The sequence below is a fragment of the Zonotrichia leucophrys genome, chromosome Z (genome assembly GCF_028769735.1).
Source record: "Zonotrichia leucophrys gambelii isolate GWCS_2022_RI chromosome Z, RI_Zleu_2.0, whole genome shotgun sequence".
In the NCBI taxonomy this organism is placed as follows: Eukaryota; Metazoa; Chordata; class Aves; order Passeriformes; family Passerellidae; genus Zonotrichia; species Zonotrichia leucophrys.
This window is the reverse complement of record NC_088200.1, coordinates 21,531,729-21,555,407: the sequence shown is the minus strand read 5'-3', so window position 1 is coordinate 21,555,407 and position 23,679 is coordinate 21,531,729. Positions and strand designations below refer to the sequence as shown.

Sequence of the window (23,679 nt, the reverse complement as noted above, 5' to 3'; positions counted from 1 at the left end):
TCAAGTACAAGAATGGAAGTTAAGAAGGCAATTAAATAATAGAAAGAGTTTGGTATAAAAAACAGCAGGAAACTTTTTAAATTTAACTTCATTTCACAATTTTGCTGTGAAGAAGAGGCTGTCAACACTGAGGAGAAAGGTGTTATTGTAGGTAGTATGTCACTTATGCCATGATGAAAAGCTTTTTTTCTGAAAGGAAGTGATACAGATGCCTTAAAGATTATTTAGTCAATTTTGCTATCCTTGTACAGTTTCTATGTAATCAAATATTCACAATGAAAAGACTTTGCCTTTTCTGGGCTTCATCATGAATTTGCTGGTGCACTTTGAGTGAGACCAGTGAAGGTTTCTTATGTGTTCAGTCCTTAAGATAAGTCTGATTTGATCTGTTGCATGCTTTGAAGGTTTGGGTAGAGGCTGACTAGGAAGCTACTCCTGCTTGTGGCGTAGGGGGTAAGCAAGCAAGCAAGCAATTCAAACAAGAACTTGCCTTGCAAGCTTGAAAATACCTGACACATTTTAGGTTCTGTGTACGGCAGTGTGTATGTACACCTTATGTCCTGGTTACAGACAGGACAGGGGTAATTTTTGCAGTAGCCAAGTGGTTATTCTCTACCACCTCGCATCATTGCCATGGGCAGGGAAAGGGCGTCTCTTCCAGTTGAGGATAGTGTGGAGGTGATTCATGTTTGGCAGTTTGCTATGTGATGAACTTTTTTGTATGTGAATCATTTCTTGTACACCCCGTTATTAATATTGTTGCCGTTACTGTTAGTTTCTAACTTCATTGCTATTTCCAGTATATTGTTCTTACCTCAACCCAAAATCTTCACTTTACCTCAGCCCTTAATCTTTTGTGCTTCCAGTGCTCCTCCCCATCTCATGGCAGGGGGAGGGGTAAGGTCCAGAGATAATCACTGATCCCTGTCTCTGGGTGACCTGCAGGGTACGCAGGAAGATTTGAGCTGCCAGTCTGACCTGGCTGCTCCAATGCTGCCATATCATGGCCCATGATATGAAACTAGGTGGTAATGAGGCTGAGGAGCTGGGATCCCCTGTCCCAGGATCTGGCACTGACGAGGGCACTGAGAAGAGGACAGAAACTCTCAGCCTGTCAAGCGTGAGAGAAAGGTTCTCTCTCAGGGATGATCTAGTAGTGCACCCAGGCAGGTGGGGCACCATGGAGAAAGGTATCCAGTACCTGGGAGAATGAGTGCTCTGGAGGTAGTCTCTAGGGATTCAAATAAGGTGCAGTCCCCTGTAGACCTGGATGAGGTCCAGAGTGCACAATCCACGTGGCAGAAGTTTGTACGGAGCGCGTGATCATCGTACACCAACTCTCTGGCATCCATGTCCATGACAGGAGGAGGAACAAAGTGCTTTAGGTGATTACCTAGCTACAGCCAAATGGTGATCATCTTTTTTCCTCCCTACTGACCTGCACCTTGTCTGTGGAAAGACTGTCTAGGACTGCAGACAGACTCAAAAGACTTCATCAGATTAGAGAGGAAATGTCTCATGCCCCTCCAGTGTGGACCAGAGTCTAAATTATTGTGAGCAAGTACCCTCTGCTCAAGAGAGAGGGTACCAACCACAGGGTGACCTGTGGCTTTTGCTGTGTGACCCCAGAAGGGATGTAAGGAAGTAGGATGAAAAAACGGTGGTTTTTCAAAACCCGGTGGTTCAGCGCAGGTATGTGAGTTGGGAGGAAGAACAAACATCAGAGGAAGCTCTTCAAGGATAAACGCAGCTCCAGTTTCCAGTGGGTGAGTCCTCAGACAGAATAGAAGGGCTAATGTTACTTCCAATCCTGAAAGGATGTCCAGTTCATATTTATAAGGAATATCAATGAATACCATGACCAGAACTAGAGAGGCCCTGGCTAGCCAGGTGGGGGAAAGGGACAATCAAATCTATTGGACTGTGTGGATCCAATGGCTTGGTACATCAGACCCACAAGAACTTAAGTCTTTAGTTGACACAGATGTTCAGTGTACCCTGATGCCATCAAGATATATAGGGGCAGAATCCATCTGTTTCTGAGGTGACGGGGAGCTGGACAGCTGGCTGTGCTGGAAGCTGACTGGGAACAAACAGCAAACAACACTGTGACTGGCCAAGAGGCCCTGTGCATCCTGGGCATAGATTACCTCAGGAAGAGGATATTTCAGGGACCCAAAAGGACATCATTGGACTTTTGGGATGGCTGGGTTTGAGTGACCTGCTTTTGGAAGCAGGGGCTATATGGTGTGGATTTTGTGAGAAGCTGCTGGAAGGTTCCTCAGCATCTGGCAGAGCTGATCTTTGGCAGATCCAAATATGAATGTGCTTCTGGCTAAGGCTGGGCCAGGTAGAAATGGTGGTAATGCCTCAGTGATAACATATTGAAGATGAAGAAAAAGAGGAAGAATCAGAAGGGAGAGGAGAACAAGAAAAAAAAGAAAAGTATTGCACAGTTTTTATTATAATCAGAGAAGAGGGGAATGAGAATATGTGAGAGGAGCAATTCTGCAGACACCAAGATCAGTGGGGAAGGAGAGAGGAGATACTCCAGGTGCCTGAGCTGAGCAGCTTGTGCGATGGAGCCCATGGTGAACATGATGGTGAAGCAGGTGCGCCCCTACAGCCCTTGGAGATCCATGGGGGTGCAGAGATCCATCTGCAGCCCATGCAGTAGGCTCACACCAGAGCAGGTGGATCCCCTAAAGAGGCTGTTACCCTGGGGAAGGCCTGTGCTGGAGCAGGGTATCTGACAGGGATCTGCAGACCTGTGAAGAGACGAGCCCATGCTGGAGCAGGGTTCCTGGAAAGACTTGTGACCCCATGGGGCACTCATTTTGGGACAACCTGTCTTTGAAGGACTGAGCCCAGTGCAAGAGTGACCCACATTGCAGCAGTCTGGGGAGGACTGCTGCCCATGGGATAGACTCACCTCTGAGAAGTTTGTGGAGAACTGTCTCCTGTGGGAGGGACTGCCTGTGGAATTCTTTCCCTGAGCTGAGGGAGAAACAATCTGTAATGAGCTGACCATAATCCCCATTCCTTTTCTCCCTGTAAGCCACAGTTGGGATGGAGGTAGGGGTGCAGAAAAGGTGTTCTTTAAGATCTTATTCTGCTTCTCAGTATCCTGCTCTGATTTTGTTAGTAATAAATTCAATTAATATGTCTAATTTGAGCCTGTTTTGCCTATGATAGTGTTTGGTGAATGATCTCCCCTGGTCCTTGACTCATGAACCCTTTGTTATGTTTTCTGTCCCCTGTCCAGCTGCATAGGGGAGTGATAGAGAGGCTTTGGTGGGTGCCTGGCATCCAGCCAGTGTCAATCAATGAGACTGCTGTACAGACAGAGGGCATTAAGTAGTCTTGCCTGGTCTTTCAGAGGACCCTTCTGCTCTAGGACTGCTGAAGGTTGAAGAATAACAGGTAATGGTCACTACCACAACAGTGCAGTGTTGGCAATATCACACCAACCAGGACTCGATGACCTCCATCCATGAGATGATTCATGGATCACAGCACCAAGGAGCAGTCAGTGAGACTCTCACCCTTTAGAGCCCTCTATGGCCAGTGCATAACTCCAGTAGAGAGTGGAGACTGACAGAATTATGGTCTGAAGAAAGTCACACCACCACTGAGCATTGCTGTGCTGTATATGCTGGAACTTCAGTATGAACTGGAGTCCAAGGCAGCAAAGTGCTGCCATGATTAATACTGCTTAATGTGTAGAGTTCTCCATTCCTTTAGCAGCAGACTGCCTGCAACAACTTGCTTTCACCTGGAGGGTATTTAGTATGCCTGTAAATTGCCCCAGGGCTAGAAACACAGCACCACTATTTGCCTTGGACTTATCCAGACTGCAGTGGCATAGAGCGTAGATATTGCTGAATGAGAGAAATGGCCAGTGCTCTACCTCTACACTGACTTGTGTAGTGGTGGAGCACTGTGGATGGCAGCAAATGCCCTGTGGGGATGGTTAAACCAATGGGAAAAGACCAATTGGCAGCACAGAAGTAAATCTGGGCTGCTGAACTGTGGCAAGATCTCACTGCCCAGGTAAAGGAGTTGGCTGTAAAAGCACATCATGCAGATGCACATGCACCCAGGAGCTGGGCTGCTGGAAAACATCACAACAATGAACAGGTGGATTGGGCTGTCGAGATTAAAGTGTCTCAGGTGGACCTGGACTGGCAGCATAAGAGTGAATTATTTCCAGTCAGTGGGCTCAGTACACGTCAGGTTATCAGGGAAGAGATGCAGCATAAAGAGGGGCGCACAACTCAGTTATGCACTTAATGATGGATATTTTCTCCGTGTTATTCAGAAGTGAAATGTGCACTGCATTTAAGCAAGCAGGTAGGTAAAGTCTCTGTGGTGTGGTGGACTGTCCGGTTTTCGGCTGTTTGAAGGGCCTAGAAAGGCCCGGAGTGGCCTTGGGGCAGCCCGCGTATCAAAGGACGAGAAGAGGCTTCAGTTCTTCTTTCGGTCTCTATGTTTATTAATTGTTTATCTAAAAGATTTTCTTTTGGCCCGACAGAGGTCTGCTCAGCAGCCAGCCATGAGCACACTGTCCTGCCCTCCGGACAGTCACCTATCTTTATACCCATAGTTGCGTGTACAATATTTATCATTTTTCCCCAATACCTTTTATTCTTATTGTCCGGTGCACTTTCAGTAATGACCAATCCCAAAGTGCCACCATCACCACAGAAGATGGAGGAGAAGAAGAAGAAGAAGAAGGACAGGACACGCCCCAATTCCTCCATCTTACTTCTCTAAACCCCCCTGTACAGAAATCCTAAACCCTGTGTCTCACCCTCTAATTAACTAATCCCTTCACCATTCACCCCGGTGAAATCCTCCTATCCTCATACAGGTGTCGTCTCCTGTGTAGGGTCAAAGTCCAGCCACCATACACTTCTGGCAACATTCCAGGACTCCCGAGCCCCCCAAGGGTGGTCTCGGTGGCTCGGCACCTCAGTCCTGAGGTGCTGAGATCCCACAGTGGACAATGGTCAAAATATAAACATGGAGTGATTTGGCTAATTAATTACATCCCTCTCCCACAACCTGGGAGACAGGCCCTGAGTGCTGACAGTGGTGTAAAGCGCCACTGGATGGCTGGAGATGTATCCTGTGCCTTACCCCACTGCCTGGAACACCGGCTTGGGCCTCAAAAATCAAGTCCTACATGGCACTCCAGAAAAAAAGAAGTTGTAAAATAGGACTCATTTCAAAAATATCCTCATAGACCTCTTAGCCAGAGATCATGGTATTGACTGAGTATCATGTTCCCTGTCATGCACCAGCCTGTGGGAAAATTGAGTAATACAGTGGACTGTTAAAACCACATTGAAAGCAATGGGTGGTTGGACCTTCATACAGTGAGGTCTGCACTTAGCAAAGCCCACTTGGTTAGTTAACACTAGAGGGAGGCTCCATGAATCGACCTGGCCCTATCCAATCAAATCTCATACCAAAGAGGGGGATAAAGTTCCTGTGATGCACCTTAGGAATATGTTAGGGGAGACAGTTTGGATTAGTCCAGGTTTAAGCTAAGACAAACCTGTCTGTGGGACTGTTTTTGCTCAATGACTTGGGTGTACTTGGTATCTAATGCAGTTGGATGGGGAAACATTATGTGTACCTGAAGGGAATTTGATTTTTAGGTGAGAGTAGTCTGTAATATTTTGTTGTATAATATTAGTAGCTGAATGCTGTAACTAGCATGGATAGTGAGTACGGACTGCTCCAGATACATGGTCATGAGCTTGTGATGCAGCTTGCTACCACCTGACAGCACAGCAGCCCTCCTGCCCTGGAAGGCATCTAGGACAGAGAACCCTCTGTCATGGGCTCAGTGAGCTCAACAGATATGTTGGAGGAATGACTACTGATGATAGCTGTGCTTGTGTATGTGTATGTACTATGTGTGTATTGGTGGAAGGTGTAGGATTTGAGTATAAATTATAGGGTGCATAATAAGGGGTGGATAATGTCCTGGTTTTTTTCCAGGGCAGGGTTATTTTTAGCAGCAGCCAGGATGGGTCATGGCTAGCACCTGGAGGTTGTTCTTTACCATCTCACATTATCACTGAGGGTGAGGGGAGGGCATTCCTTCTGGCTGTGGGGAATGCAGCAGACATTTGCTCAGGGCAGGTTTACGGGTAGTGGACTTTTCCGTGTATGAATCAATCTCCTTTCTTGTACAACTTTTGTGTATTTCAGGTAACATTGCTCCTGAAATACATTGTTACATTTCTGATCTTATTGCTGTTTCCAGTAAATTGTCCTTTTCTCAACCTGTAAGCTTTACGTTTTACAATTCTCCTCTCCCTCCTGCCTCAGGAATTGGTTGAGGAGAAAGGGGGAGTGTGCAAACCAGTGTGTGCTTTGGAGTGTTTTCAGTAATGATTCCTAAATCATAACAACATGGTAAAAATAGTTAGCTTGTAATTATTTTACTTATGAAGTGTCTTTTTCTTTAAGGGGGGGCAAACAGATGCTTAGCAGTGCTGTTGAAGGTGAAAAACATAGCTGAGTAAGAATATGAGCCTGCATTGTGCTGTAGAATCTGAGTGGCGCATTGTACATTCAGCAGTGTCATTTCAAGCTTTACAAGCTGAGCAATGGCAGCAGAAAAAAGTAAAAATTTCATTAAAAAAAAGATGAAAAAGAAAAAAAAAAGGAAATTTCTTGGCTAATAAAATGTTTTACATGATCCTGTGTAGTACTACTACAGTAGCAGTAATAATGGTATTTGGGAAAAAATCCAAAATCCATTACATTTATACTACGAAACAAACTTTTAAGAATGCGACTATAAACTTGGGCCAATTTAAGAGGTATCTCTGTGGAGAGCTTCTGTATTTCATTTTTATAAAATGGACATCTTTCATGCTCTCAGCTTTAAATTGAGTAGTAATGAAAGAAAATAGAGTGTGTGGGAATGAAGGAGCTGAAATGCAGCCTACCTTTTAAAAGCTGTGGTCACGGACTATTTTTGTAATTCTTTTTAAATATAATAGTTTCATTGGAAGGCTATTTCCTGTTAAAATTCCAGCAACTCTGTCTGATCTACTGAACGACAAGACCTTAAAGGTCTTGAAATTTCTGTCTTTTAAATACCATTGTCCTTAAAGTGAATTGTGTTACAATGGAAGATTTTTCTAATAAACAAGAAAAGAAAAGTCTTTTAGAAGTAGCTAGTAGGTATTTGCAAGGTTTTTAGTTGAAAATAGTGTACTTTGGTGCTTTACCAGTGTGCTTAAAGATAAGTTCTTTCAGAACAGTCCTTATAAATCTGTGCAGTTTTAGACACTAATGATCTGCAAGATAGGAATGCCATAGCAGATGCTTTTCAGAACATGGTTCTGTGAGGGATTTGGGGGGAGATTTTATAAAGTATTACCTCTTCTTTCTGAGTTTGTAAGTGCCACAAAATGACAAAACTCAAATATTATACCTAAATAGCAGTACTTATTGGCACAATTAGATAGACAGTTCTGCAGAGGATGCACCATTAGTCTCATAATATATATCTTATGTTCTTGTTCTTCAGGAAGAAAACAATGCCATTCAGTTTTTCTGGGAAAATTACTGGTCTTAGATATTTTCTCATACCTCTATGCAAAATTTACCCAGTAGTTATAACTCTCATCTGGAGCAGGAGAAAATAAATTAGGTACTATAGTCTGTTTTGAAATGATTCTATTTATTTTTCAGTTTCTTGGCTAAGAAGATTAAAAGAAAATATTGAGTAGGTATTTCCAAATAGGCTTCTAAAAATCTCTTTTCTATTCATTGATGATTACTTTACTGTACTGATTGGTAATTATTGTTTTAATTTAAAATTATTTTAAAGCATCCATCATTCATAAAGTATAATAATTTGACAGTGAGATTGATGTAGTCTTAAATGGTGGCATAATCTAAATCAATGTAGTCTTAAATGGTGACAGTGCCAGAGTAATTTTGTCCTGTGTTTGTATGTGACATTGGCAGAAGAGTTGATGAGTAAATTAATTTTTGTAAGGCCTTAAACAATATAAAAAGAAGACAACATTGCACCAGATTTATCCTTTAAAAAAAAAAAAAACCCAAACTTATGAAATAAAATAGGAGCTCAAAAAAAACCCCAAAAAACTAAACGATAAAAAAATAGTTGCACTTGTATATAGACATGCTTCTGTGTTGTCACACTTATGGTTTTAGTAACCATATAGACTAACAAGGAGGTAGGGAAAGCCACTAGATTTAGAGGTAGGATTCTTAATGCTTGCAGGCTTCTTCTATAAGGGTGGCTTGTTTATAAACGTCGAACCTTGGATCATACACTGCAGGATTGCAGCTGCAGGATAACCAGCTGAGAGCTAAAGATGATATAGGACTGTTTGTCCCAAGAGCTACTCAGAAAATGGCCATTTGTTCTTTACCGAAGGTTATGAAATCACATTATCTATTATTCCTTTCTTCTGACATAACTACTCAGGAGTTTCCTTGTAACTCCAGATGGCATGTTCCTCTTTTGAAGTCACTGCCTTTACAGTAGCGTCACACCAATAGTGTTTGATTAAGTTTATGTAAATGAGAATTCTTTCCTGTCTTTGAACATTTTTGCCAGTCCCAAGTATTAACAAATCTTAAAAAGCAGTGCTGGTTCCTTTCTATTCGCAGCATTTCGCTTTCTGTGGCTCAAAGAATTGGGGAGAGACAATAGTGAGAACTCACAGATTTTAGTTACAGATTCTGGCATGTACATATGCTTACAATGCAGGCCTAAGCTATATAGTTTGAAAAAACTACAGATATTAAAAATAGTAGCATATGCTATTTGTCAGAAATGTGCATTTTCACAGTCCTTTTTGACAATATTATGATTTAAATGTTGATATAGCTGCCCTAGATCGCAGCACTGCATTCTGATATTACAGCTTTAGGTGGAAGAGATAGCTTTCTGTTTCATCCATAGTGAGGACTGTGTTTCTTTAGTTGTATTTTATTACCATTCTTTTATTTGGTGACTCTTATGGCAGAATTTGGAAGAAAGCTGTGTTCAAAAGGGTTACTAATGAGTATTTAATTATAGATACTTAGAATCCATCTTCAAAAAATATAAAGGCAAATGTTTTAAGCGTGTGGTGGATAATAATTTACAAATATAAAATTAACTTTGCAATAAAAGTTTATGACAACAGCAAATGTGGAAAGTCTGCAGGGGGAGCATTGCAAGATTATTTTTGTAAACTTGTTTCAAAGTTATTTGTGGCATTCAAAATATTTAGTAAATAAAACCATAATGAAGACTGGTGGTTCTGTTTTGTTGAGGAGGTTTTTTTTTATGCATTAAATGTCTTTTTTACTGGAACAATATGATATTCTTTTTGTAAATGTTTTGTAGGCTTCAGCAAAGTGGGCGAAATAGGTTAAAGGCAGTTTGGAAAATTTAGATAGGGATCTTCGATACATATGAGCAGAAACAAAAATGAATCGTGTTCTTTTATAGAGAGAATTTTAAATTTTCCTTTTCTTTTACAAGTCTATTTTAAACAGTAAACAATTTTAAAGGATTTTTGCCACAGAAAATTGGGTAGAAAGCTTTTACCATGTCAGAGTAGAGCTGAAGAATTTCCAGTTTTTAAATGGATTTCTTTTGTACACTCTATTTGGTTTTCAAAATAATTTTAAATATTCAGACTATTTAAATATACAGAACAATAGGAATTTCACACTGAATTGTAGTATCTCAGGCCACTGCAATTGCTCTTGCTGCCTGCTGTGCAATTGCAGATGACATCTTCTGTGCTGTAAAGCGGCTGGAAGCAGTTACACAACTAAAGCTAGATAAAGGAAATCATTGTTAAGGTCTCATTGAAAGCATAAGCTGAGTGATGAAAAATCTTGTCAATTCTCTCATTCCCTTTTAGTTTTGCAAGGATGTTAGGGCAATAAAGAGATATCTCCTGTAAGATAAGAAGCAGTAACAGAAAAAAGCTTCAAAGATTTGGATAATTCTCTATATTTCAACGCTGCAGTTTGACATATCCCTTTTTCCAAATTATGGGTACATTGAGATGTGCATAAGCAACAGATGTGCTCAAAAATTCTGTTCAAGATTTAGCTAAATACCACTTTTACAAACTCTATGTCTGAGAACAAAGGCATATTATAGTAAATATAAATATTACAAATTGATCTTAGAAATTCCATGGAATTTCAGATGTATGTTTGTACTGGAAGGCTTTTACAATTATTTTTAACTTAACTGTTTAATCAGAATGAAGAAATACCCAATTGCAACTACATATAATTTTTATAGGAGGTTTCTTCCATTTAAGTGACCCTGAAAAAGAAAACACACACACAAAAAGTGCTTTTCAATGGTAAACCCTGTGAGTTTTAAAAGCAAGAATTATCTGTGGTATTAACTTGATTGTTGTGTAGTACTTTTTAAATAGGCCTAAAGATTTTTGGTAAAAATTTTCATAATTTACACTTGTTAGAAGTGGGAAATTATTACATTGACATTAAATTTCAATGATACCGTCTTTAAATTAAGACACCTGAAAAATATTTCTTTCTAAGCTAAACTGTACATTGGTTAAGTTTCTTGATTAGCTACTGAAAATATTGATTGCTACATCATTTTAATGTTGATGAACAGTCCTCTAATATGTTTTGAAAAGAACTAAGTCTTTGAAGACAGGGACTTAGAAAGTTGCACCTGAAACAGGTTCTCTAAGACCATTTGTCCTAAAACATACAATAGTTCATCATAATAGAAAATTGAAATATGGTAGAATGATATTTTTATGCAGCTTAATAACAAAGCTTAATCTCCTTTACAGAAAAAAGAGGGTTATTAATGTGTAAAATACTTTGACAGAATTCAGATTTTCCAAACTGACTTCTTCTCCCATTTCTCTTTTAAGAAAGAAATGGATTTCTTTCTTAAAAAAACAAACATTGAGGGTTTTGCCTTTAGAGGAAAGCTGTGTCACACTGGTTCTTTGAGAGCATCAACAACTGTCTGCTCTTTGGATTAACAGGAGAGGCGGGGAAAATCCCAAATGACAGGGGATGGCCCTTGCTAGCTGTCACCCATCCTGCTGCCCCCAGGGGACACAGGCAGGGCAGGCAGCAGGCTGATAGTGGAGTTCTGTTTAGAGTCAGATCATCAGTTAGAGTCTTTTGGTACACTGAAGGCCCTGGCTCTGGTTATGCTAAAGAACAGTAAAATTTCACCTCAATTGTGCTAATTTATGTCTTGATGCTCTTATTTTTTCCTTTTGAAACATTTTTGGGTTTAGATTTTCAGAAGAAGAAATTAGTATTAGCCATCTAAAACAGTATCTAAAAACTGAATGATCAAATGTTGCTTTTCTTCCATAAACCAAGACTGAAAGGAATAATTGCTTTGTTTTGACAAGTGAACCAAAGATGTATGACATAGAAGTCTTACAGGAATGCATGCATGAAAACTAGGCTGTCATGTTTACAAGGTGATTTTTTTTCATTTGATGAATTTTTCAAACAGTTACTAGTCTGTAAACTATACTGATATTTTTTCCCAAGGAGCTTCTTTTGGCTGTAAAGAGTTAGGATTAAATATAAATACATAATTTTGATTCTGCAGCTATTTTATGAAGACTCATTCCAAAATGTTAGTATTTTTGCTATATATATATGTATGTATATAAAATACAGTTCATTTTACACCAATCATTGATTGTTCTACAAGACAGTTGAATAAAAGATGGGTTTGAGTTATAGATATTGAATGGAGTTAAAATTATATTCTGTGTAAACCCTTTATAAGAGAAAAGGGTGTGTTTGACCAAGTCTATTGTAAGTAGTATCATAATTGAGGAAAGAGCTGTATTTTCAGTATGCCTTTTATCTCAGTTCTGTAAAGCGCTGTTTAGTAGATTCTATTTAACTACTACTTTTAATTAGTGTCTTTAATTGTAGTAACATCTGTTAAGTTTTAGATTAAAAGACTGACATTTCCTTAATGCTTTAAGAGATGTATTTGATTTACATCCAGCAAGTGATTGAGTTTCAGCTACATCTCAAAATGATGCAAGTGTTTGAATTATTATTTGCAAAGGGGTATTCTGTAACTTCTGAGAATTTAAGAAAACACTTTATCCATTAAATATTTCATATTGTTGTGCTGTTAATTGAGATATGCAAGATATTATGCTTTAGAGAACTTCCATGTTTTTTTTAAATGTTGCTTTGGAAGAGCAAAACCAGACATGTGCATTTATGCTACTCTTAAGTCTACACCTATGACCAAAACCAATCATCTTGACCTTGCATATTAAATATCTGATGTTCTTTTTAAACATGTGTTTTGGCAACAGTTCACTTAAAAAAATTCAATTTGTTTTTCTAGTAGTGCCTCTAGATAACAACCAACACTGTGGCTGCTTTATAAAAGAATATCGCTTGCAGAAAAAATAAAGTATTTGTTTATTTCATTGTCCAAACTGTGTGCATGTGAATATTATGTTTGTTTCTCATGTTGTTGCTGCAATATGGATAGTATTAAATATGACATACTAAATAGTAGACATGAAATATACTGATTATTAAGAGGTTCCAGTTTTTATATAATATTTTTCCTTAATTGCTAGTAAGTCATCACTGATGGTAAAATCAATATCATTATTTTCCCACAAGAGGATGCAGAAAAAAATAGAAAACAGGAAAAAAAACCTGCTAATGCTTTGTTTCTGATATAAAGACACAAAGGTAGTGTATTAGTTTGAATAGGCTGATGAATTTGACCTGTGAGTCAAATGCTTTGTGAGTCAAAACGAGTACAAAGCAAGATGAAACTTGGTTTAGTCTGGATTTTTATGTTTGCATGTATTTGCAATAATGTGCTGAATTTCCAGAAGACAGTCACTCCATGTACAGAAATTATAAGTATACAGAAAATAAGTTTACTTTGTAATACGTTTGCTTTTAGTTTCCATTTATATATATATATATATATATATATATATATATATATAATTATTATTATTATAAGAGATTTTTTCCTAAGTCTTAAAAAAAGGTTACTGCTGTGATTAAGGTAAAAGAACTGATTTCTTTAAACTTAAGAAATGCAAGATACTATGAAATATGTATCAATACTTGCATTCCCGGTTTCCCTCTGTACCAGTCTATGCAGAAGCATACTAATCTAATATTTATATTATTATATAATCTAATCGCCAAAGAACAAGATGTTATGTATTTTGGTACTTCTAGTCTGCATATTTCCATTATTTAACCATTTTTCTGTGTTTGTTTTACAGATTCTAAAAATGGAATGGGGAGGAGAGTATTCTTTTGATTCTGCCAATTTAGACTGTTTGTTAGATGTCCTCCCTGGAGAATTGGAATTTAGACAAATCCTTAGTGATCTTGATGAAAAAATAAAGAAGAACTCTTCCAGGTAAAGAGTATTTTATTTGAATCCCAAATACTAGTGAAAGTCATTTGTGAAGAAATGTGGCTTAACTCACCTTTCTTTTCTAGTGGCAGGTTAAAATTCCGATAAATATTTCAGCAGTAATTTTATTTTAACCACTCGAGCATTTAAGAGATTTTTAATGCTGTATAATTATTGTGCTATAGTCTTTCTCTCTATGGTATTTTTAACAATTGTATCATCTTAACATTAGCTTCTGTTGCAATAGGTATGATAGTGAAGGAAGAAAATGTGAATTCTCATGACAGTTGTATTTTCTATTATTATGAGATAGGATTTCCTACTAATGAGATACATTTTTATTGACTAAAAGAACTACAGAATTTGAAAAAAGGCAAAGTTTAAACATTGTGGCTTAACTCTTTAGTACCTTTGTAATACTTTCATCAGTGAAAGATGCTCTTAAGCAAATAAAGTTTTCGTCCATTTAAAAAAATAAGAGATATAACAAATGGTAGGATTTTATACTAAATTTTGAAAATGCTCACCTTTGTGAGCATCTTCAAGTATAAACAGTGTTTCTTAAAGTATGATTTCAAAGAGCATCCATCATGACATCTCTTTTAAGATTGTATCATTTTAATGTAGACCACATTTGTCAGAGGTCTTTACTCCCAAACAGCTTCTGAAAGGATGGAAATAAACCATTGCCATACCTCACTGAAAACTGACTTAGATAATTTCTCAGTTTTTGTCATACTGGTTATGCTGAGCTAAGAGGTTCTTTTGGGGGGGTATTTCTATTAGTTTTACCTCCCATTTGCACTTAAAACTTAGGGTTTACTAAAGTACTTGCAATATTAATTTCATGATAGCAATGGTACTGAAAATCTGGTAAATCTGCTGTTATGGACCACTGCATAATACAATTTAATGTTAAGAGTTTTCCACATGTTTACATGAGCAAAATGTAGATACTTAGAGATTCGTTTATGTCATAACATAGTTAATTACACAGGTAATTAAGTTTCCTGTGTCTATGGTCTTGTATATCTGGAAGAAACAGCATCAGCGTTTTTAGCATAACTGTTGTCACCTCTTCAACTAACAAATTAAAGTGATTTTGTTGTCCTTGTTTAGAGATATCCTGAGAATTAGGAAGATTATTCTTAAAATGAAGCTTTAGAATGAATGCTTCACTACTATTTTTTTGTTTTAATGTGGAAAAATATATGCTGCTTGTTGAGAAAACTTTGACTATGGGAAGAGAAGCCAGCTGTTCCTTCTTTTAAGTGGTACTTTATAGCCACTTAGCATTTTATGTTACGTTTTACGTTAACATCATCACAGTGGAAGTGTTTGTATGTCTTGAAGGAGGCTGATTGTCACTGTCTTACCTGTCTAGTCTTACAAATTAGAAGGAATTTTTACTGTAAATTTTGTGAGATCCAAATGATATTTTATTAAAGGAGAGCTGGAATTTGGATTAGGATGTGATACACAGCAATGCAGGTCAGGAAAAATTTCTGCTGAATTGACACTTAAGCTAGCTTTAACCTTATTTTCACAAGAAAAAAGAGGAAGTAGCTCTGTAGTTACCAGGTGCTATTTTGCTCCTGTAGTATGTCAGTTTCAGAATTTGAAAGAGTTTAAAATAAGATGGACAGCAGCTGATGTGACTTTTAAATTAAAAAGAGTGCTTTTATTGCTAATATATTAGAGGTAGCATAGAATGTAATAATTTTCAAGTTACCATTGATCTTTGTAAGTGGTATGATAAGAGCAGCTCTGTGTGATACAGTGATACAATTGAAATACAATCCATTTTTCATCAAATAGATTTATGCTTTTATTAGACCACAGAGAATAAACATAATAGTATACATCATATATATATATTTTAAAATAAAACATTGCGTAAAAAATTATGAGGCAAGAGTGTATAAATCATTCAACTGCTAATTTATTGCCTTCTAACTGAATAGATTTTATAAAATTTTGTGACATGACAAATCAGATATGGGTTTTAGCTGTTGAACACCTTCAGTGGTTTTGTACTGTACCAATTCTATTTGGTGCTGTAACAACAACAAAAAAAGGCCATGTGTGTGCAATTGTGTTATTTGCAAATTTTGCAAATGACATTGCAAAAATGTAGTAAGTGGCTCATTCATTCACTTTTATGTAACGGAACTCTTATTGAATGAACTCTTATTGAACTTAACATACACTTGAATGTTAAGTTGATTTTTACAGCAGTTTATAGAAGCAGGTGAATATGAACTCTCAAAACAATCATCGTTGCTGGCCAGTTTTGGCTACAGGGGTGATCTCAAGGTTATTCTCAAGTGCGAAGTTTTACAGGTTTAATCAGGTTGGCCTTTTGTCTTCATTCTTTCCTTTCACAGTTACTTTGACTTTTACTGCTCATCAAAACTGAGTATTTGGATTATTTTTCTGAATCGGTGGTTTAAGAATTATTGACATTTCACTTGTTAGCAATTCACAGATTAAACTTGCAGCTTATATTTAATACTTCTAAGCAGGAAATACAGTACAGAGCTTGAAACCAAGCCTATAGTTCATAACTTGAAGTGATTGCTAAGCATGAGGTCTCTTCAGCAGTTGATTTTTATTTTTGTATTCAGTTTTTTCTTCAGTGAATGCTACCTTTTAGTTGTGATAAAGCTACAAGATTTTGTGAGACTGTAGGACAGTAGGAGATATTCTATGTCTTCATCAACAGAACAATTGCTTAGAATTCAACACGATTATTTAATAATAATTGTATCTCTGCAGCACCCTGGAAACTATAAATTTGTGAGTCTTTTCACAAAAGCCTAATTTGACCTCAATCTGATAAACTTTGTGTTGGTTTGACACAGCCTGGTTTTTTGGGGTGGGGGGGAGGCACAGAAGTGCTTTCTGTGAGAGGCTTCTGGAAGTTTCCACAATGTCCAACAGACCCAGTCTCTTATGGCTCTGAAGATGGACATGCTGCTGGCCCAGTTAGAGAAGTTGTCAATGCCTCAATGATGGCACATTTAAGAAGAAAATCCGCACAGGAGCAGCTTTTTCTCAGGGGTGGCGAGGCACCACGGCTGGGACCGTCTCGGCGCTGCTGGCACAGCCGTGTGGCCACCGCCACCATCTCAGCACAGCCCGCGGCGAGCTCTGCCTGCCTGGCCGCCCCTAGCCAGCTGTGCTGCTGGCAGAACGGCAGCGCCGGGGACAGCGGCTTCTCCTCCCCGGCAGCCCGCAGGAAGAGAAGCACTGAATGGTCCCACGTGCCTGGCGGCAGCTGGGCTGCATGGCTGGCAACGGGAACATGGAGAGTGACTCCCCTGCACAGAACCTAGACAAAATCATTGCAGGATCCTGCAGATATCTTTAAAAAGGTAGCATTTGTTGGCAATAGTACTTAAGAGCAGGAGATTTTTTTCCCAGTCAGAGAAAGAGGAGGAAGTGAGGACATGTGGAAAAAGACGACATGGTGATGCCAAGATAGTGAAAAGAAAGTGGGAGAGGAGGTGCTTCAAGCATTGGAGTTGATACTCCTCTGCAAGCCATGGGGAGGACTATAATAAAGCAAACTATCTCCATGTAATCTATGAAGTCCTTGGGGGGATGCAGAGATGCAATTGCAGCCTGTTGGGAAAGTGCTCATGCTGGAGTGGGTGGATGCTAAAAAAAGTTGTAATCCAATGGGAGACCTGAACAGAGAGGCCGTTTTTTCCTGAGACAGAGAAAAGAGGGCCCTTACTTCCAAACTAGAGCAGCTTATCCTTAAAGGACTACACCTCATGAACTAGTGACTCACACCATGGCAGTTTTGGGAAGACTGTTTTGCCCCTGGGAGGGACTAACATTACAGCAGGAGGTTGGCTGAGACTGCTACTTGTGAAATTGGAACAACAGTGGAGAAGTTCTCGGAGAACTGTTTCCCATGGGAAGGACCCGATAGCACAGCAGAAGAGAGACTCCTCTCCCTAAAAGCAAACTGAAGAAGTATTTCGAGTGACCAAGTGCTGACCAAACTGACCAAGTGCTCCCATGCCGTCTCTCTGCGCTCTCAGTGGGAAGGAGAGAAGAGCTGGGAGGAGGGGGGCTGGGGGGAAGGTGTTTTAAAGGCTTATTTTACTCCTCATTATTCTCTTCTGACTCTGTTAGTAACAAGTTTACTTTATGCCTTTAAGTTTGAGCCTGTTTTGCCCTTAGAGTGTTTTCTTCCAGTACTTAGCTCATGAGCCCTTTTTTCTGGTTTTCATGGCTGCCTGGCATGTTTACAAGTGTCAAACCACGACAGACTTCAACCTGACCTAATTAACAGTAGTTTACTGATAAGGATTTTGAAGGTCTATTTTGAAGGGCTGCAATGAGGTCTGTGCTACTAAGCGCTTAGAGCATTGCATCTTTTCCCATCACCATTTTATAAAATTATGGTTATTATTTGGGAACTAACAAGATCTTGTGAATTGTAGACCTGGAAGGTGTCTCAGTAAGGATATTAGTGTGACATGGTCCAGCTGTTGATCATAACTTTGCTCATTTGCCAAGAAATGCTTACCAGTGTCAAAACAAAGGGATGGAGGAGTTTCAAACAGGATATTAAGTCAAGCTATCTCATTCCATTATCCTGTATCAGAACTGACGTGTAAAAGGGCTTATATGTTTTTAAACTGAGGTGTGCTGCAGGAGTCATCTTTCTATCTTATTTTGAAGAAAATCTTTGCTTGTTCTGCTCAGGAATTTTCAGGAAGCAGTTATGCCTCATATTCCTATTAGTCAAGAGATTTATCAAAATTTTGGCTTTTTCAACCAAAATCCCAAGAGTGATTGAGTGTTTGGGAGAATTTCAAAATGAGGGCTAATTGTAGAGGAAAAAACTTCATCATTTTATCAGTTTTACTTGGACTTAATATTTATCACAGCTTTCAAAAGTAATTTGACTCTGGGTGAATGTAGCTGGCTTGTTGTTCAAATGTATTACTTTAGTGTTTGCCTGAAAATTTGATGCCTGTAAAGGTATTACAGTAATGTTATTAAAAACTTAGTCAGAATAGTAGTTGTCTAGTCTAATCACTTTACTGGACCAGTTGCTAGGAATAAGTAAACAAACTGAGAAAGGAATATAATTTTTTTCCTATGCAGACTGTGTTGCCTTTGTGCATAATACCTGAATCTGGATTAGTTGTTCCACAGCAACTTGCTAGCTGGGCAGCACACTTGCTCAGAAATTGGCTGTTTTATTGACACATGATTTCTTTATTCAAATATTCAGTGATTATCACTGTGTCAGTACCTTAGGTGGTTAATTAGCTGTCATCTACATCTACAGAAGCTGTAATCAGATTTTTGACTGCCCTGTAAAGTATCCCATTTCATTTCATGTGAGCATATATGAGATGATGGGTTTTGAACCCTTATTTGTCCCTGTCATGTTTTAGTCAATGGAGTTGAAAAACTCATGTTTCACTGCCTGTCTTCTAAATAACTTACCAAGACAAAGCTTGCATCTTGTGACAGAAATATCTTGAGCCTTTAAAACAAGAATGGAAATTAAAGGTGGGCAGGCAGTGGTTCAGTTAGAACTGACTATTCATATATGGTTAAGCTGTTAAGTACTTTTTTCTTGCTAAAGTGTAGCAAAGCTATCACCATTCTATTTCTTCTGGTTCTAACGACACAGTTACTTTACAGTTAAGAGTGGATATGTTTTGTAATGAGCTAAATTAGAGATATGCAATAGTTTTCGAAGTCCTTGAACCAGGTGCTGTGTCTTTGGTTTACCTCTTTGGGTTCAAGATCAAGAGAAAGTTTAACAATGAAAATGTCTGTGTGAATTACACTGCTAAAAGTCTTCCTGCAATTTTTTTTACTGCTCACAGCAGGTCCTCTGATACACAGTCTTCCAAATGATAAGATTTTTTTGTATGAATGTCCTATACCTCTAGCAGTCAAGCTTTTTAATGAGTAATAACAGTAGTTTTCTAACACTGCTTAATTCTTCAACAGCAATGAAAACTGATCTTATTTACTTTAAAACAGTCTGTTCTGAATGAAAGATATGTAAACTGATTTTAAAGCTGTGTTTCCATGAATGTGAGGATCGTAAGAATAAGGAACATGAGGTTAAAAGATAATTTCACTTTATAGCTTAGCTGTTTAATTTAACCAATGTCATTGTCATTTTATGGTTGCTCCCTATGCTAGATGAGATAAATTGAAATGTGCTTGTTAGAAATTGAAAGGAGTTAGAAGATCATACTTCAACTTATTCATAGTAATCTTAGGCAATGGAAAATGATACATGGAGGGGGCAACCCTTATTCTGATACCATAAGTTTCAAAATAATGTTGTGTGACATTGTATGATAGTATGATAGTGCTTACACTATCAGTTCCATTACAATACTTTTTAAACTGTTTGTCCATTGATGAAGTCACTTTAAAAGCATTTTCTCCAGATGATTAGGTTACTTGTAAAAATTATCATTAATTTAATAAATAAGAGCACCTAAGAGCTCTTACATTGTCTATCTGCAGTATGAGTACTTACCAAATGTTTTTCCAGAAAAGCACCCCAATGTGGACACAGATAATATAACACAACTTGGCTTTGGTTTGTTAAAGAACTGCAGGCACTCTCCCCTGTAAGGAGGAGAAGCTATTTCAGTCACATCATTTTCACTTTTATAATGGTATGCTAGGAGTACTAACCACAAAAAATGTGTGCCCACAAAGGCTCAGGGTACTACCTCTGTGGGACTAAAGATTTGTTTCTTGAAAAATCAGTCAATTAAAAAAAAAAAAGTGCAAGCATAACTATGAGGTTTCTTTGCTACAGAGAAAGGTTATGTTTTTTCTTTGAGCTTTTACATTCCACTCCTTCCTTAGTAGTTTGGTGACTGTTTTTTTCTGTTTGTGTCTGAAGAGTTCCACAGGTTCCAAAAAAGAGGTTGAGTCATCTGTGGACAAAAAAAAATTATTGAGGGTTATTAAATTTGCAGGTCCATAGTATGTATATCATGTCAGTTGACATCATCTGGATTAGTGCCTCAGTATGTTCAAAGAAGGAGTGAATTTGCTACTCTGAACTTGAAAAAAGTACATTTGCACTTAATTAAAAAATGTTACTGGAAAAAAAGGAATCCAGCACTTCTAATGAAATACATTAAGCATATTTTTCACATCAAAATTACATTTTTGTTTGCAGTTGCTGAAGCTTTAGGAAATTTCTTTTCTAAACCAGGAAATCAAAGACTTATTCTACCTACATGGTATGAAATTATAAAGTTTCTGATATCAGCCTAGGTAGTGAGAATAATTTTAATAATATTTAACAGAATAATTTTTTTGAACTTAAAATGCTGCTTTCTGAACTCAGATAATAGACTATTTTCTAAGGTAACCAAATTCCTAAGTTTTTAATTAATATAATTCATGTAAAGGAGTAAGTAACTATAATTAACCATGTTCTTGTATTACTGAGTGTTGACAAAATTCTTAGCAAGATGCAGCAGTGGTTTTAAAACCCTGTTTACCTACAGTATTCTGTATGCTGTAAATAAACAGGACAAAAATATGTTTATTCAATCAAAAACAGCTTTAGTCCTAATTAAATGTGTATTTTGGGAGGATAAAAGGATTAATTAAAATGAACATAGTTATCATGATTTATACTTGTGTGGAAGGTAAGGAGCAGGGGAATGGCACTGAAATCTATCCATTTAATCCCCTTATTAGTATTGGGACGAATTACCAAAATGTCTGGTCTTGAGAAGGCTGTATTTTATTCAAACCTTGTAGTTTATTAGCTTGGCCACAGATTGATATGTCAAAGATAAGTGTAAAACTTCACTCATAATTGTAGTAGATTGGCAGAGATTTAACAATAGTAGTGTCTTTTATAATGCACAATGCTGTAATGTATTTGGGTATGTTTGAGATACATCAGCACTCCACAATAAGAGCCTTTGATAGTGTCCCAAGAGCCAAGGTGTATGAAGAAGGCATTTAGTTTCATAGTCCTGAGAACAGGTTTCACTACCTAAAAAGATACTTGCCAATCTTTGTCAAGTTTAGGATTGGACTTCATGGTTGGGCTATTAAACCCAGTTTTGCCAGGATCTAAATTCTATTTTTCTAGCTGAAACTGTATGAAATATTAAGCATTGCTTTTGAAAAATAAAAGTAGAAATGGAATACCAAAAAGATGTTTTTGCAGGAAAATAAATAGAGTTAGATTTTTTTTGGATTTTTTTAGTTTTGTTTTGTTTTCATTTAAGTGTCCACACAAGTAAAAATAAAATAATTCTGGATATTCAATTGTTCTTGCGATCTTGGCAAATGAAATCACTGTAAAAACGTAACTGACACATCTGGTTTCATAAAAAGAGTTATGATTCTAGATGAATGTTAAGGAATGGATCAGCTCCTTGAAAACAGTCTGTTTTCTTTCAAATATTCTAATGACAAAACAAGAAAGAAAAGATCTGCTTTCTCAGCACAACTGGCTCTGAAATTCTTTTCAACATTTTCTGTGATGTCAGTGGAGCTTTAAGAAGTTATTAATATATCTTATGTTTTATAAAACAACTGCTGATTGCTAAAGGAGCAAAATTACACATTCACCTTTGAATGCAGTACTTGATTCAGTTTATCATCTCTGCTTTAGCTAATTAAGCACCAAGGACCAGATATTAGGTTGGCTAATGTCTTGTTCATTAACTACTTTATTAAAATGAATAAGATTGTTTGAAGGTGAAGCCGTACATACGCTGGCTGAGGATGGTACAATCTGGCCTGAAGGAAAGTTTTTTAGCTCCAGCTCAACAGCACTTAAATGTTAATTGTTAATTCTGCAAATTCAGGTCTTATTTTGTGAGGGTAGCTTAGTCTGTGAATAAGAAAGACTAGAGTTACCTTACATTTAAGTAGTTTTTCTTTTTAAAATATGGCATGTATAAAATACTTTTGTCTCCAAATAATGTAGAAAAATCCTGTGATTTTTTTTTTTAGCATAGAAAAGTGTCTTAAGGACCTGCAATTGGACATAAATGAAATCTGTACTGATGAAGTACTACAAAGCACAACTGACTGCATTCAGTGGCTAAATAACTGCAATTTTAGTTCTCTGAGACCTTCTTCTACAGACCATGGAGAGCTGCTGGAGTTCCTTAAGACCTTGGTAAAAATTGTTTATTAAAAACTTTATTGTTGAAAAGTTGATTATACAATTGGAGGTGGAGAGGTGGATGGATGAGTTCAATTCGTTTTTTCATTTCAGCCTTTACTGTTGTGAGGGTAGTTCATAAATCCATGCCTGCAGCAGGGCGTTATGTTTCCTCTTGATCATGCCTTAAATAGACAAACTCGGAACAAAATCTTTTCACAGATGCTACCATATGTTCAGCACTGCTTGGATTGTTTTATAAAACACATGTTGGTAAAAAAAACACTGGAAGTTACTGTCTACACTGAGGCTGTTAGTGTTAATGCATGTTCTTCACTTTTATCAGTATGAATTTAACTCATCTAATGTATGTTACTGTCCTTTATGCATTATTTAAGCATAAACTTCCTACCTGCTGTGTGGCCAAAGAGGTAGGTGATAGATGCCCTATCCCTGTAAATGTTCAAGGCCAAGTACTACTGAGCTCTGAGCAGCCTTATCTGGTTGAAGATGTCCCTGTTCATTGTAGGAGGATTGTACTAAACAAGCTTTAAAAAAGTCACTTCCAATCCAAATGATTCTATATTTCCCAGTGAGAAATGTGGGAGCTACATTCTTTGTTCTACCAAGTTGTACAACTAGATGCAACCAGAAATCAAATTTCACTTCAATGAAATTTAAGAGTATTAGAGAGTATTTTTATCCAAAATTTTTATTGAAAGCTTGCATTTGGATACACGTGGAAATGGAAGTCTGGAAAATTGAATTGGCAAGATAAGTGAAGGTTGATCCCTCAGTAAATGATGGTCTTCAAGTTTATATATAAACTATATGTATGCATTTGATATGATACATATATATAAAATCAAAACACATAAACAGTATCCAGTGATTATTCTTTGTCACTTCCATGTCATGGTTTAGTTGTAGACCATGAACAACTTTAGGCTAAGATTAACTATAATGGAAGAGAACAGGAATGTACAGAAGGTGAATTTAGAGAAGGGAAGTGTTTTCTCTGGCCAGAGCACAAGCTTGATAAAATCAATGGTTGGTGAAAGCAATATTTTGTTTTTTA

At 37.6% G+C, this 23,679-nt stretch overlaps 1 protein-coding gene across 4 annotated transcripts in view; it reads left to right on the top strand.

Annotated features, from left to right (window-relative positions):
• KIAA0825 (KIAA0825 ortholog) overlaps nucleotides 1-23,679 on the top strand; it is a 234,884-nt gene that overhangs the window by 23,463 nt on the left and 187,742 nt on the right. For 2 of the 4 annotated variants that reach the window (XM_064736407.1, XM_064736408.1), the window contains exons 2-3: nucleotides 13,311-13,450; nucleotides 22,448-22,616. In XM_064736407.1, coding sequence (XP_064592477.1) covers nucleotides 13,320-13,450; nucleotides 22,448-22,616 — 300 coding nt within the window. In that variant the 5' untranslated portion in view covers nucleotides 13,311-13,319. Of the gene's footprint in view, nucleotides 1-6,166; nucleotides 6,226-13,310; nucleotides 13,451-22,447; nucleotides 22,617-23,679 lie in introns of those variants that run through there. The other 2 variants (XM_064736406.1, XM_064736409.1) reach the window with 2 other exon arrangements.